The sequence below is a fragment of the Typopeltis vanoorti genome, chromosome 18 (assembly GCF_054136105.1).
Source record: "Typopeltis vanoorti isolate ZY-2024b chromosome 18, IOZ_Tvanoo_1.0, whole genome shotgun sequence".
In the NCBI taxonomy this organism is placed as follows: domain Eukaryota; kingdom Metazoa; phylum Arthropoda; class Arachnida; order Uropygi; family Thelyphonidae; genus Typopeltis; species Typopeltis vanoorti.
The window spans coordinates 83,246,858-83,260,122 of record NC_143566.1 but is presented as its reverse complement, the minus strand read 5'-3'; the positions used below and the strand labels follow the sequence as shown (position 1 = coordinate 83,260,122).

Genomic DNA, 13,265 nt, shown 5'->3' with positions numbered 1-13,265 from the left:
TTAGAAATACATATTTTGCAAAAAGCTTGATATCAATACATATTTTGCAGAAAGCTTTATATCTTCTACTTTTCATCAGAGGTAATTTCCAAAAAAAAAAAAAAAAATAATAATAATAATAAATGGTGGCATTAGCTATAACTAACTTTGAATTTCATGGAAATACACTGAAAAAGTAAAACGAACCCCCCTTTATTTTATTTTTATTTTTTGAAATTTCAGGTAAGAGAGTAGGTTATGAAATCATCAAAAATTGTTGGAATTATTTTTAACTATAGGGAACATTTTTAACTATATGCAGTTTGTTTCATAAGTCTTCTGAAAAATGCAGGCAAATCACATATGAGTTGATATAAGTCCATATAAAATCTTTTTTTTTTTTTTTTTTTTTTTTTTTTTTTTTTTTTTTTTTTTTTTTTTATATTTGAAGTGCATAAAAATGACTGTTTATAAATATTATTAATTATTGGTTACTTGTGTATTATTACAATAGACCAACACGGATTTATTGAGGGAGGCCACATATCACTCAAAACCGCTCTATGAGAGAGAAATCTAACTCTCATCCCCTTTCTTGACTGCATTCATTCTTCCATGCATGTCTTCTTGCTCTCTCCCCACATTCCACAAAATAAAAAAAAATTCCATCTACTAATATCCTGTATGATCCTTTCACAACTTTACATTTTGATCATATCACCTCTTTCTCTTGTTTGATAGCATCTGTAATCCACAAATTCTCAGTCTCTTGTAATTTATTGTATCTGCATCACCTTGGAAAAAAGGAGATGAGATCTGTGCACAATAGTCCAGGTGAGTCCATATCAAATTCTTGTATACAGGCAAAATGACTTGGTTGTTCTTACTTGTTAATGTTCAATTCAGCATTGCGATTATCTTCCAAGTTGTATTTTGTTGCCTTTGCTATGTGGCCCAATGAACTTCAACTTCCTATCTACTACAACTCCAAAATCTCTAGCCTGGTCAGTTTCTTCGGTCATTATCCTGCAAATATAATATACAAATTGGATATTACACCAAAGTTATTTACTTTATTAATCAAATCATTCTGCAAGTACTGCATGGCTCCTGTTAAATCTTCTCTGTGTTATTAATGTAAAGATTGAATAACAATGAATCAAAGACTGAACCCTGAAGTACACCAGTCACATTCAATTTTGCAGACTTATGTCTCCCATACACCAATTTTTAGGGCATTATGAACTACTACTTTATATTCCCATTTCGTATGCTTCAACTTACACAGCAGCTTTCCATGCTGAATCCTACTTATAGAATGATTTGAATCAGCTGGAATGACTGGCCTATGAAAATTGCTGCCAGGTCAATGTTAGTAATGAAGTCATACACTTTGGAATGAGATATCCAGTGTCATATTACAGTGCTTCCCAAACTTCTGGATGTCAGGGCCCCTTTGCAAAAATTAAAATATTTCACGGCCCCCCTCAAAAAAAAATCGTAATAGAGAGATATATTATTATAATATTTATTGTATTTATATTCAAGACAAAACATACACAGCGAATATTGCAAAAATCAAATGCATATATTACGTTTTTTGCCTCTTACCGTTTGGTTCTGAAGACGACGCGGGCTGTTCTGGTAAAATATGAAATACTGTCCTTTTCTTCTTTTTTTTTAGTCTGTTTCTGTTTCTTCTGATTGTTCGCAGGAATTTTTTTTTTATTTTTTATCAGCCACTTATCCATCTCAGGGTTAAATTTTTTAATGTAGAATAGATCAAACAATATCACAACTTACCGATACTGGCACACCACAGACTGATAACATGAAATTAGTGAATATTACCTGAATAAGGGAATCCTCGGACCAGGAACATTTTTCTCTTTTGTGACTTTACGGTAATTAAGCCTAACGCGAAACAAACAGCAAAGGCAGGTTATTAAAACGTGCATATGATTGGTGTGGTATTAACAAAAGATTGCGCAACCGAAAGATAAAAGCACAGCTGACAATTGAGTTGAAATGCTAACTCTCTTCAACCGAATTCCATATGTGAAACTGCCATAATATTCATTATATATATATATATTACTTAGTTTTAACACTTTTAACGAATTTTAACATGTTCAGTTGAATTTTATTGCTGCCTTGGGAATCGAACTCACACACATCTAATTAATAACAATAGTTTTTAGTTAGATACTGTGTGTGCCCATGCAACATATAGTTTTGTTTCAGTCTATACAGCATAGTTTCTGTATGAGGGGACATGTGATTCATTAATTAGTGTGTTTTTATCCCAGTTGTCTCTAATTGCACTATTTGTTGAGAAATATATTACACAGACTCCTCATACCTTATTCACTGGCATAATAAAAGTACTTGTTTTTATTGCCTCTGCAGTATAGTGGCTGTTAGGGAGGGGTGTTGTTTACCACTGCAAGCGAGTTACTATCTCCCTACATGAACTTGTTTAAGCTTTTTTCATGTGTGAAGTATATGCGAAACTTTTATTGGTAACAGAAAACTAGCTCGGATGACAGTGATAATATAAAATGAGTTTTGATATGTATATAAAGTGAATATCAACAGTCCCTGATTACGAACGTGTGATGAAAGGGACAGGAAGATTTGGAGCTTCCCTGTAGAGCATTCGAAGTAAATACAATTAACCACTGCTTTGAAATGAAACATATGAATAAGCAATATTTACTAATATTCATTAAGCGCCGAAATACGCAGGAAGCAAAGTTTGTGAACCAACACCAATGTGTGAATTTTTCCATTAAAATATAAAAAATAACAAAAAAAGAAATAATAAATAATAAAAGTTAAATACGTTTCTTTTAAAATAAAAAAAAATCTACTTAGTCCTAAAACATTTTTAAATTTGTTTTCATTATTTCATGGCCCCCAGGGGGGGGGGGGGGCGTGACCCACAGTTTGGGAAGCGCTGTCATATTATATTGGTGAGATCATGTTAGAAGAAACAATCAGGCTAGGAATCTTGTATTTTAGTAAATAGGAAATTGAAGTTCAGAGATCATGTTGCAAAGATTGCAAATACAACACAAAAGATAATTGCACTGCTGAAACGAACTTTCACATGTGAACATAAGGAAGTCATTTTGCCTCTTCATGAGATTTTGATAAGACCTCACTTGGACTATTGTGTGCAGATCTGGTCTGCTGTTTTCAATAGCAATTTTGATTCAGTTGAGAGTGCAAAGGAAAATGTTAAAAATGATACCAGGATTGTGGAATACAGATTATGAAGATAGAATTTGTAGACAGTTACTAACAAGTAGGAGAAAGAGGGGGGGGGGGGGTGATATGATTGAGACTCATATACCTCTGTGAGGGTCATGCTGGATGTCATTAGATGGAATTTTTAATTTTATGGAGAATAATGAAAGGATGAAGCAGCATCTTTAGAAGTTTAGAATGAATGCTGTCAAAGAAGGATATGAGAGCTAGAATTTAAACTCATGGTGATGCGTGAATGGAATGGATTGCTATTGGAGTTGGTAAATACAGGTAATACCTGGCCTTCCTCATTAAGCCATGACTCAGAATTTTCTTAATAATAATAATTCTTTCTTTAATTGCAACATGATAGAATTCTTTTTGGGTTGTCTTTAGTTTGCAGAGCCAGTTTGTTTTCATGCTTGCACTATGCTTTCCATACAATAGTTGTGTACCTTAAGATTTTCATAACTGCTTATGCATACAATGTTCCTTTCACATCATTTGTTTCTTAAGAATTTGCTTATTGCATTCTGAAGACACATTCCAATGTTGCATTGTTGGCTTGTTTTTTAAAATACTTCCCATTTGGTAACCGATCCATGGGATCAAACCTAGCATTCTTCTTAGTTGGTCATAATTTCCTGCTCTGAAGTTCAGCATGAAACCTTTTCTGAATATCCATAAACTTAGCCACTTCCCAGCTCAGTACAGCAAGCCATTGTCAATCTGGAGAAAGAATAATCATATTTTTTGTATACTTTCTTTATGTGTATTAAACAGATTTCTTTTCCATCTACATAGCGTTGGTTTTCATGCTGGCACATCGCAGTTTGTCTTGTTCCCATTCAGTACTGTTTTTTGTTTATATAGAAAGCACAAGACATATTCTTTACTCAATATGAATATAAGTGTTAAAAGAATCCTCCTTGTTTTTATATTCATTGTAAAGAATGAAATTGTTTCTTTCTTGTGCCATCTTTTTCCTTTGGACATGATTCTGGCATTCTCATTTCATAATCAGTTGAAGTCGAAATTTATCTCTGCCTCCTAGGCGGTATCTTGTCCATCACCTTTATTTCAGAACTGATTTTCAAGGAGATTACTATGTCTCAGGAGACATCTTATCTACTTTCCTCTTCTGTTTTACATCATCTCCTAATAATATTTCTAGCTTCATATTCTTTCATTGTTTATGGGGTTGAGGATGCTTTCATTTATTCAGCATCCTCAACCCCATAATTGAAATACTTCATTTTTATGAAATACTTCATAGGGGAGATACTAAGACAAGTAGTGATGAGAGCTTGATCCATTTTTACCACCAGTTGCCTCAGCCCTGGAGATACTTCAGGTGCAAACTTTGTTTGCTTACACTTGGATAAAGGATTAAACTAAATTTATTATAGGTGAGTTTTATCTTGAAGTTTTGAAGCGATTGATAGCGAAAATTCATCCCGTACGGCATGAATATCGTGATGCACGCAGCTGGTCACTTTTGCACGATAATGCACCATCTCATCTTTCGAACATTGTGAGACAGTTTTTGAGCAAAAACCAAGTTTGTGTGTTGGATCACTCAACGATGATTTAGCGCCCTGTGACTTCTTTCTCTTCCCCCAACTTCATTTGCCGATGAAAGGAAAGCGATATGACACTATTGAAAACATTCAAGCAGCAGTAACCACTAACCTCAACAGTATCCCAAAAACCAATATAAAAAACCCATTTAATGAATTTATTAACCGTGCCAAACACTGTATCGAAGCTGAGGGAGAGTATATTGATTGAAATAATGATTTCAATAATTATAATTGTCCTGTGTTTTATTTTCTATTAAAAGTTCGGTTTCTTTTTGGAACAGAGGGTGTAGCTCTCTTTTCTACTTGTTTGTTCTTGGTTACTATTTCAGTGAGCTGCCACATACAAGAGCACCAGCAATCCAACATCCCTTTTCACTACAACAGTAAACACATCGAACCTGCCTCCCCTCTTCCTCATTTATTTAATTTCTTCTATCCTTTGGAACTGCCTTCATAATGTATTTCTTTTCAACTATAGTAACCTCCAGCTCCTCAAGAAAATTGCTAAACTTTCTTCTTTCTCATTTTTTACCTGCACTCCACACACAGCACTGTGCTATAGGCTCTGGTGCATGGTTAAAAAATAAAATAAATAATAAATAAAGTGGCCAAATATGAATAACTGCTTTATTAAATGATTTCCATATTCATGGTATGAAATACTATTGAATAACTTAATATCAGACAAGAGAGAAAAATAAATCCAAAGATCAGTCTAACAGTGTTATTAAATCTAATAAATGGAGTACAAATACAGTAGCTGATTGAAGACCGTATTGGGGATACTGAGAATTGTGAGGAAAATTACTTGTATGAATAGCTGCTCTGGCAGCCAGGGTGGATAGCACTCCTCTTTCTTAGGCTGTCTGTTAGACTCTCACTATGGAATGAATAGTTTGTTGTAATGAAGTTTTCTTATAGTGAATGTCCTTTATAATAGTATTGATTTCTCTGGTGCTTTGGGTGGAATTTTTCGGTATTTCATTATGGTGAATGGCCTTGCTATAATGCTTAAAGGATATCTAAAATGTCCCAAGTTCTTTGCCCTACCATAAGATACTGTTGTGATATGGTTTGAGAATGGTTGTTTTTAATGATGTGAATTGTAGAACACATTTAAAATGAATTGTGCTGGAGTAAAAAAAAAAAAAAAAAATTAATATTTGTAGTATTCTGGAGTGGTATCACTAACCTATGGCTGTTTGGGTGAAATGGAAGATAAAGGATTAGCTGAAGTGGTGTTAGAAGTAAAAATTACAAGAAAATGCCTTGTGGAGGACCAAAAAGTTATACTTCAGGCTCTCTCTGTGAACAGTTTTGAGGGATGGAAACAATAGAACATAAGTTCGATATCCTTTAGATATGAACTGCAAACTCATATACAAAAGCTAATTATCTTTTTATTCAATTATATTTGAATAAAAATACGTTAACTTTTTAAGAAACAAACTTCTAATTAGAGGTCAAATGATCTCTGAACTATATATGTGAGTGGTTGGAATGCTCCTTTATATATTTTGCATACTTATACAAATTTCTGTATAATGGCATAAAAAGTTAACTTTTATCTTGTTCTATATCCAAGAATCATAGAAGTCCTGAATGGAGTTGCTCACACTACATGAGTTGAAATGGTGATTGGGGGATAGGATTCCCTTTATCACACACTCCACTCATAAATTTTGAATAGTATGGAAGTTATATGTATATACATACTTGCACGCACGGGCACACACACACACACTCGCACTCTGCTTGGAAAGAAGTTAATGGATAAGACACAATGCACCTTGTCCCATGCAATAGGTTACATGTTTTTAGCTAGTACATATTGGAGGAATGTGAAACTCCCAAGTCAGTGCAACTGTGTCTGGATGAAATGATTTGGAGAAGGGAGCTGGTGGAGTTTGAAAGAGGTGTTGTGATAGGATGCCATGTTGCAAGCCTATCTGTTCAGCAAATTGCAAATTAGGCCTACCCAGGTCAACAAGCGATGATAGTATACTGAGATGAAAGCACAGAGAGTCAACTACAAGTGCTATCTGTAATGGATGACCCACCACACTCGCTGAACGTGACCGTAGGATACTACAGAGGATAATATGTGAAAAGTGCCATTCGTCAGCTGACATGTTGAATGTGGAGTTCTGGACATCGACTGTAACATGAATCTGCACATAAACATTCAGAACCAAAGCTCACAACATGAGTTTCCATGGTAGGACCACAATATACAAGCTCCACATTACCTGAACCAGCATGCAGCTTAGCCTTCAGTAGTGCCAAGAGTGTATACAGTGGGATGTGGAAGCTTGGAAAGCTGTATTATGGAGCAATGAATCACACTACATTTTCTAGCGAGTCAAGTGTGGATGTGGTGGAACATCTTAACAGACTGCGTAACCCCAACTATGAAATTCAGAGGTGGCAGTGTGATGGTATGGTGCTGTTTTTCCTGGTTTGGTCTTGGACCTCTGTAGTGCCACGAATTGAACTCCGAGAGATATCTGAACATTCTGGACAGCACAATGCTTCCTACTTTGTGGTGCTTCTACAGAAGTGACCACTGTCACTTCTGTAGTGAAACAGTGCACCATCATAAGGCTGCTGCTGTAACTGCATGGTTTGTGGACATGAACATCACCACACTTGACTGGCTTCCACGCAGCCCTGATCTCGACCCTATTGAACATCTGCGGGAAGAACTCTAGTTTCGTGTGAGGTCAAGAGACATTGCTCCAAAACAGTGCAGAGCCTCATTACATAACTACAAGAAGAATGGTCCAAAACTTCTGTAGGATTGCTGCATTCATTGCAGCAGATGGAAATCTTACATCTTAAGGTGGTCACCATGGGTGTTTGTTCCTCACATTGTGATGTCTGTTGACTTCTTTCCGAGTGGCGCGCGCGAGTGTGTGTATCATCATCATCATCAAATTCCTGGCATGTACCCTCAAGGGTTTTACAGGATATGATAATACTACATGAAAAATTTATATCATCACTAACTTCCTATCTACAATTTTCCTCCAAATCAGTCTGTTACTTGTCAAGACTCCAACGTTATCAAATCTTATATTTCTATCATCTAAGGCACTTTGTATGATATCATTCCACCTATATCTTGGTCTCTGGTCGTTTTCCTGCCAACCTGGCAGAGAACACTTGTTTTGCTAATCTTTCCTCACCCATTCTGTATAAGTGACCATACTACCTGAAATTAGCTCTGCTAACGCATTCCTGGATGCTGACAATGTCAAGTTCTTTCCTAATATCCTCGTTTTTTAATATGATATTGCCATTGATGCCATTTGTCCACGCCTCTAAGCTTTCTGAGGACTCTCATATATGCGGTCTCTAGTCTTTGGTCAGGTGTTTTACTTCTGACCCAGCTCAGATCCATAGGTTAAAACTGGTTTGAACACTGTCTTGTATACAGCTAATTTAGTGTTCTGACTAATTTCTCTCTTATTCCATATGAATTTATTCAATTAACTTCCTACCATACCAGCTTTGTTGACTCTGTTGTCTATTTCCATATTTAATTTACCATCTTCACTAAAAACCGTGCCTAAGTAGCTGAAATGTTTTACTTGTTCCACAGGTTCTCCGTTCACAACGCAGTTGACATTTTCAATGATGCTACCTATTTTCGTTGTCTTTGTCATTTTATTGCTGACCTTCATACCTTATCTATTACAACAGTTATTCAATTTAGTCAAAGAATCTTGCAGACTTGTAGCAGATTTATTTAGAAGTATAACATCGTCTGCATAAAACAAAGAGCTGACATTAACATCTCCAATTCTGATATTATGTTTAATACCACTTTCCTTCATAATGTGATCCATATAGATAATGAATAACAGAGCAGATAATGTACATCCTTGTCTTACACGAGATTTAACATTAAATCATCTTCCAGTACTTCCTTCAATTCTAACTGCTGACTTTCAAATAAAGACTAAGTATTGCTTGATATAATGCTCCATTGACACCACATAACTGTAGCGTATTGAATAGCGTCTCTCTTGGCACCTTGTCATATGCCTTTTCCAAATCGACAAAACTTAAATACAGATCTTTTTTATGTTCCCATGCTTTGTCAACTATTTGTCGTAAAGTGAAAATCTGATCCTGATAGCCTCTATTTGGCCTGAATCCTGCTTGTTCTTCACCAAGCTTTTCTTCCACAATTCTTCTCAACTGTTCTCAAGTATACTTGCATAAATCTTGCCAGGAACACTCAATAGGGAAATACCAGTGTGAGAATTACACATTCAGTTTTATTTCCTTTTTTATATATGGGTACTATGAGAGCTCTACTCCAATCATTGGGAATTTGTCCCTCTGTCCAGGCTTTCTGAACTATGCAGTGCAGCCACTGTAAGACTTTTATACCACCGTACTTCAGCATTTCTGGTCGAATATCATCTACTCCTGCTGCCTTTCCACATTTCAAGCCTTTGGTGGGTTTTCTACTTCAAGTGTGGCTATGTATTCCTGATTGCATGCCTGGTCAGTGTTTTTTTACCACTGTGCTGTCATCACTGCTTGTTTCATTTAGCAATTTTTCAAAGTAATTACTGCATACTTCAAGGATATCTTTTTTTCTCCTGTTTTCAGGTCACCTTTTCCATCTCTAATTCCTTTTACAGTGCTCTTTCCTCATTTCTGAGCTTCTTCAACAACCTCCATTATATCTTGCCACCTTCTTGATATTTATTTTCAATGTTCTTGCGAAAGTCCTCCAATGACTTTTGTTTAGCTAGTTTAACACAGTGTTTAGCTTTCTTACATTTGTCTCTGTATTCTCTCAGAGCAAAAGCTGACTTATTTGCCAGGAACTTTTGATGCTTTCTTGTTTTCCTTCACTGCCTCTTTAACTTCCCATGTCCACCATGGAGTTCTGATTTTTCTATCCTTGCAGACAATCTCACCACATGCCTCTCTGGCTAAATCAATCAGTCTTTTCTTCAGGGCCTGCCACAGAATCTCCAAGGTTCGGTTGCTGTTCTCAAACTCTTTCATTTTTTTCTTCAATAATCTTTGTGTATTTAGTCTACAGTTCACATCTGAGAGCTGCTCAACTTTTATTCGCTTTAAAACTTTCTTACATGTTATTCTTTTCAATATGAAATTCAATTTTATTTTGCTCAAGACTAAATGGTAATCACTTCCAATTTCAAATCCCCTGTACACTCTGGTGTCCTGCACCAGGAAGAAAACATCACTTTCAACAATAACATAGTCAATGAGACTTTTCTTATTCCTAGCCTCTTCTCTCCATGTGAATTTGTGCACATTTTTATGTTGGAACATGGTGTTAATAATAACCAGTCCATGTCCTGAGCAGAAATCCAACAGATATTTGCCATTATTATTAGCTTTGCTCTTTTCTCCAAATTTTCCCAAAATATTTTTGTATGTCTGACAATCATTTCCTATCCGTTATTTAGATTCCCAACAAGGACCAACTTTTCCTTTTTCATTATGTCAGTTCTTTCTTTAAGGTATCAAAAAATTCCTCCACTTCTACCTTCTGTGGGACCATAGGCACAAATAAGTCTCATTGTCCAATTCCCCATTCTGATATTTTCCCCCAGTCCTGAAGATACTTTCAGGGGCAAACTTTGTTTGCTCCCACTTGGATAAAGGATTAAACTAAATTTATTATAGTCTAACCAAGCGAAAAATAAACTTTCAACATCTTTCTCTAAATCCAGAGTAATTTAATAAAAAAAAGGTGGCACACCGTTTGGCAACTCCTATAGGTAGAGATGAGCTTGCTAATGCTTCTGCCTGTTATCTCCACTTGGGCCTGATCCCACTGAAGAGACCTCAATAAAGGTCGAAACTAGTCTGCATAGTGGCCCTTCCCTTAATGCATAACATTATACATATCTGCAAGGAGATGTATTTTGCATTTTGGGAGATACTGAGATAGGAGTGATGTTAACTTGCTCCACGTTTGCAACGAGTTGCCTGGTGTTGTGCCACCTTACCCCAGTCCTGAAGATACTTTCAGGTGCAAACTTTGTTTGCTCACACTTGGATAAAGGATTAAACTAAATTTATTACTGATATTTGTTACTGATATCCATATACCGTCTCCTTGTATTTTGTGTTGAATACTATGGCTACTCCTTCTTTCCCTTGATTGTCATTTCCTGAATATAACATTTTGTATTTATTGCTCAGAAAGATCTCATCAGGTTTTGTCTTTTTTGTTTGAGTCACCCCGATTATGTCGATCTGGTACTTATCTAATTCCTCAGCTAGCTATTTCTTTGCCATTCAGGCTTCTTATGTTAATAGTACCGATCTTTTACTCTGGTGATGTTGAGTTGGGGTGTGCTTTCAGATTTGTTCCAGTTGCTGACTTTTCGCTGTTTGCCCTGGCTCCCTGGTGAAAACAATGGCGGTCTTGTTTAATCGGGTGACGCCACAGCCGGCATGAAATTTTGTCATGTTGTACCATCATTTTGTGTATTGGTTTAAGCCGATAAGAATACAATTTGGTTGGTTAAATCCCAAATTGCCAGCCCATCCTCGTTTGTTCGGTATCCAGGTAGATACCCAACAAGGTGCACCATGAGAAGGTATTGTACATTAGGTCAGAAGCCCTGGTTGGTTCCCCGCATTCTTTTAAAGGCTATGTGGAGGTCTCCTCTCAGTTACAGCTGTGACCCTTAAGCACCCCTTGTGTGTGTTTCTGTTTATTATATATCACTTAATTATTTTTATAGGTAACGATATTGGAAGGAGCTCATATGGAGCCCTGAATGTTAAGAGAACTTTTGAATATGCATATCTGGTGCTTGGTCAGACAGTCCGTCCACAGAATAGGTATATAATTGATGCCAATGAAAGGTAATTTACTTCTCATTATTTGTAATGTTCTTATCTTAACAATATAAAAAATTCTATCAAAAAATGTCATATTGATAATTTCATTTATGTATTTAAGATTTCATGTATTCTTTTTCCTAGAGTAAGAACATTAATAATGTTGATATCTCTGAGTCTTTTCTGAGTTTATTTTGATCTTGCACCTGATGAAGTCCTTTTGATAGAAAATTAGCAGTACTGTTAAATTAATAACTGGTAATTAGTTTACGGAATTAACAACGCATATAAAGTATATTAATTAAAGGTAACTTTAATAAATAACTTCTATATTTCGGCAACGTCACGTTGCCATCTTCAGGAACATAAAGATATGGTACGCAGGCACTAACTAAAGCAAATGAGGAATTTGCTTTTGTTAGTGCCTGCGTGCACATACCATATCTTTATGTTCCTGAAGATGGCAACGTGACGTTGCCGAAATATAGAAGTTATTTATTAAAGTTACCTTTAATTAATATACTTTATATGCGTTGTTAATTCCGTAAACTAATTACCAGTTATGTATGACCAACGTATAAGCCTTGCTACTAGAACGTTAAATTAATAGTAATTTTTATAGTTTTGTTCGACATTATAATCAGCCATATAAATGAAACTCCATTGGTAAGGCTTGCATCGAGAGAGATATATCTTGCAATTCTCCTTCATAAAGATTTCATTACTGTACTGTACGCCCACAGATGCGAGATCCTTCGACACTTCTGCACATGTCAGAAGAAGGAGAATCCATTCCAATATTAGGGTAATCATTGCATTTTGTGGGATGGGTGTTTATTATTAACTTCAGAAAATTGGCTTTTCTTTATGAAAATTCTAGTTCTTAAAGTGGTAACTATTTTGCTTGTACAACAGGTGGAAATTTTACATATAAAGCACGTGTTAGTGACCAATTCATACATCCTTTATTGCTTTCTCCCTTCAGCATGAATTGACTATTCTTGGCACATTGCCAAGGTCGGTTCTATGATGTGTGGGGGTACAATATTTTTTCATATCCTCCCAATTTGAGTTCCACTTAAATAACACAACAGCCATGAAAGACAAGCAGAGAGAAATAGATTACATAAAGAAAAAAGCATACCTCCCAAAACCTTTCAGATTCATTTCACAGGTATGTTGTCTTAGTTCCATCCTCAGTGATATATAAGTAAGTTGGACAGCACATGAACTTAATAGAATGGGACACAGACAGAGCAAGAGAAGGAAGGAGATCAAAGTGGCAATTCTATTTTGGAAACAGACATGGTATGTGGAAATATGCACAAATGCCACTTCTGAGACAAAAAGCAAGTGGTTAAAAATGAAATGCACAGTGCTTGAAGCTAGAAATGGGAAACTGCGCTAAATTTCGTCAAATTATTCTGATGTTATAAAAATTATATATAGAGCTAAGATCTGGTAAACCATGAATTTCTTGTTGATAATTTGAAGATATGGATAACAAGATCTATTATGAGATTATAAGGATGACAGAGAAACAGACACTCTGGCACACGATTGCTAACCTCCTAATTAGAGAAGTCACTTAAGAAGAAGACA

At 35.7% G+C, this 13,265-nt stretch overlaps 1 protein-coding gene across 2 annotated transcripts in view; it reads left to right on the top strand.

Annotated features, from left to right (window-relative positions):
- The window catches only part of LOC150096867 (terminal nucleotidyltransferase 4B-like), a 239,884-nt gene that overhangs the window by 165,170 nt on the left and 61,449 nt on the right, over positions 1-13,265 (top strand). For both annotated transcript variants that reach the window (XM_090408317.1, XM_090408319.1), the window contains exon 8: positions 11,564-11,687. In XM_090408317.1, the coding sequence (XP_090264443.1) occupies positions 11,564-11,687 (124 nt within the window). The remainder of the gene's footprint in view (positions 1-11,563; positions 11,688-13,265) is intronic.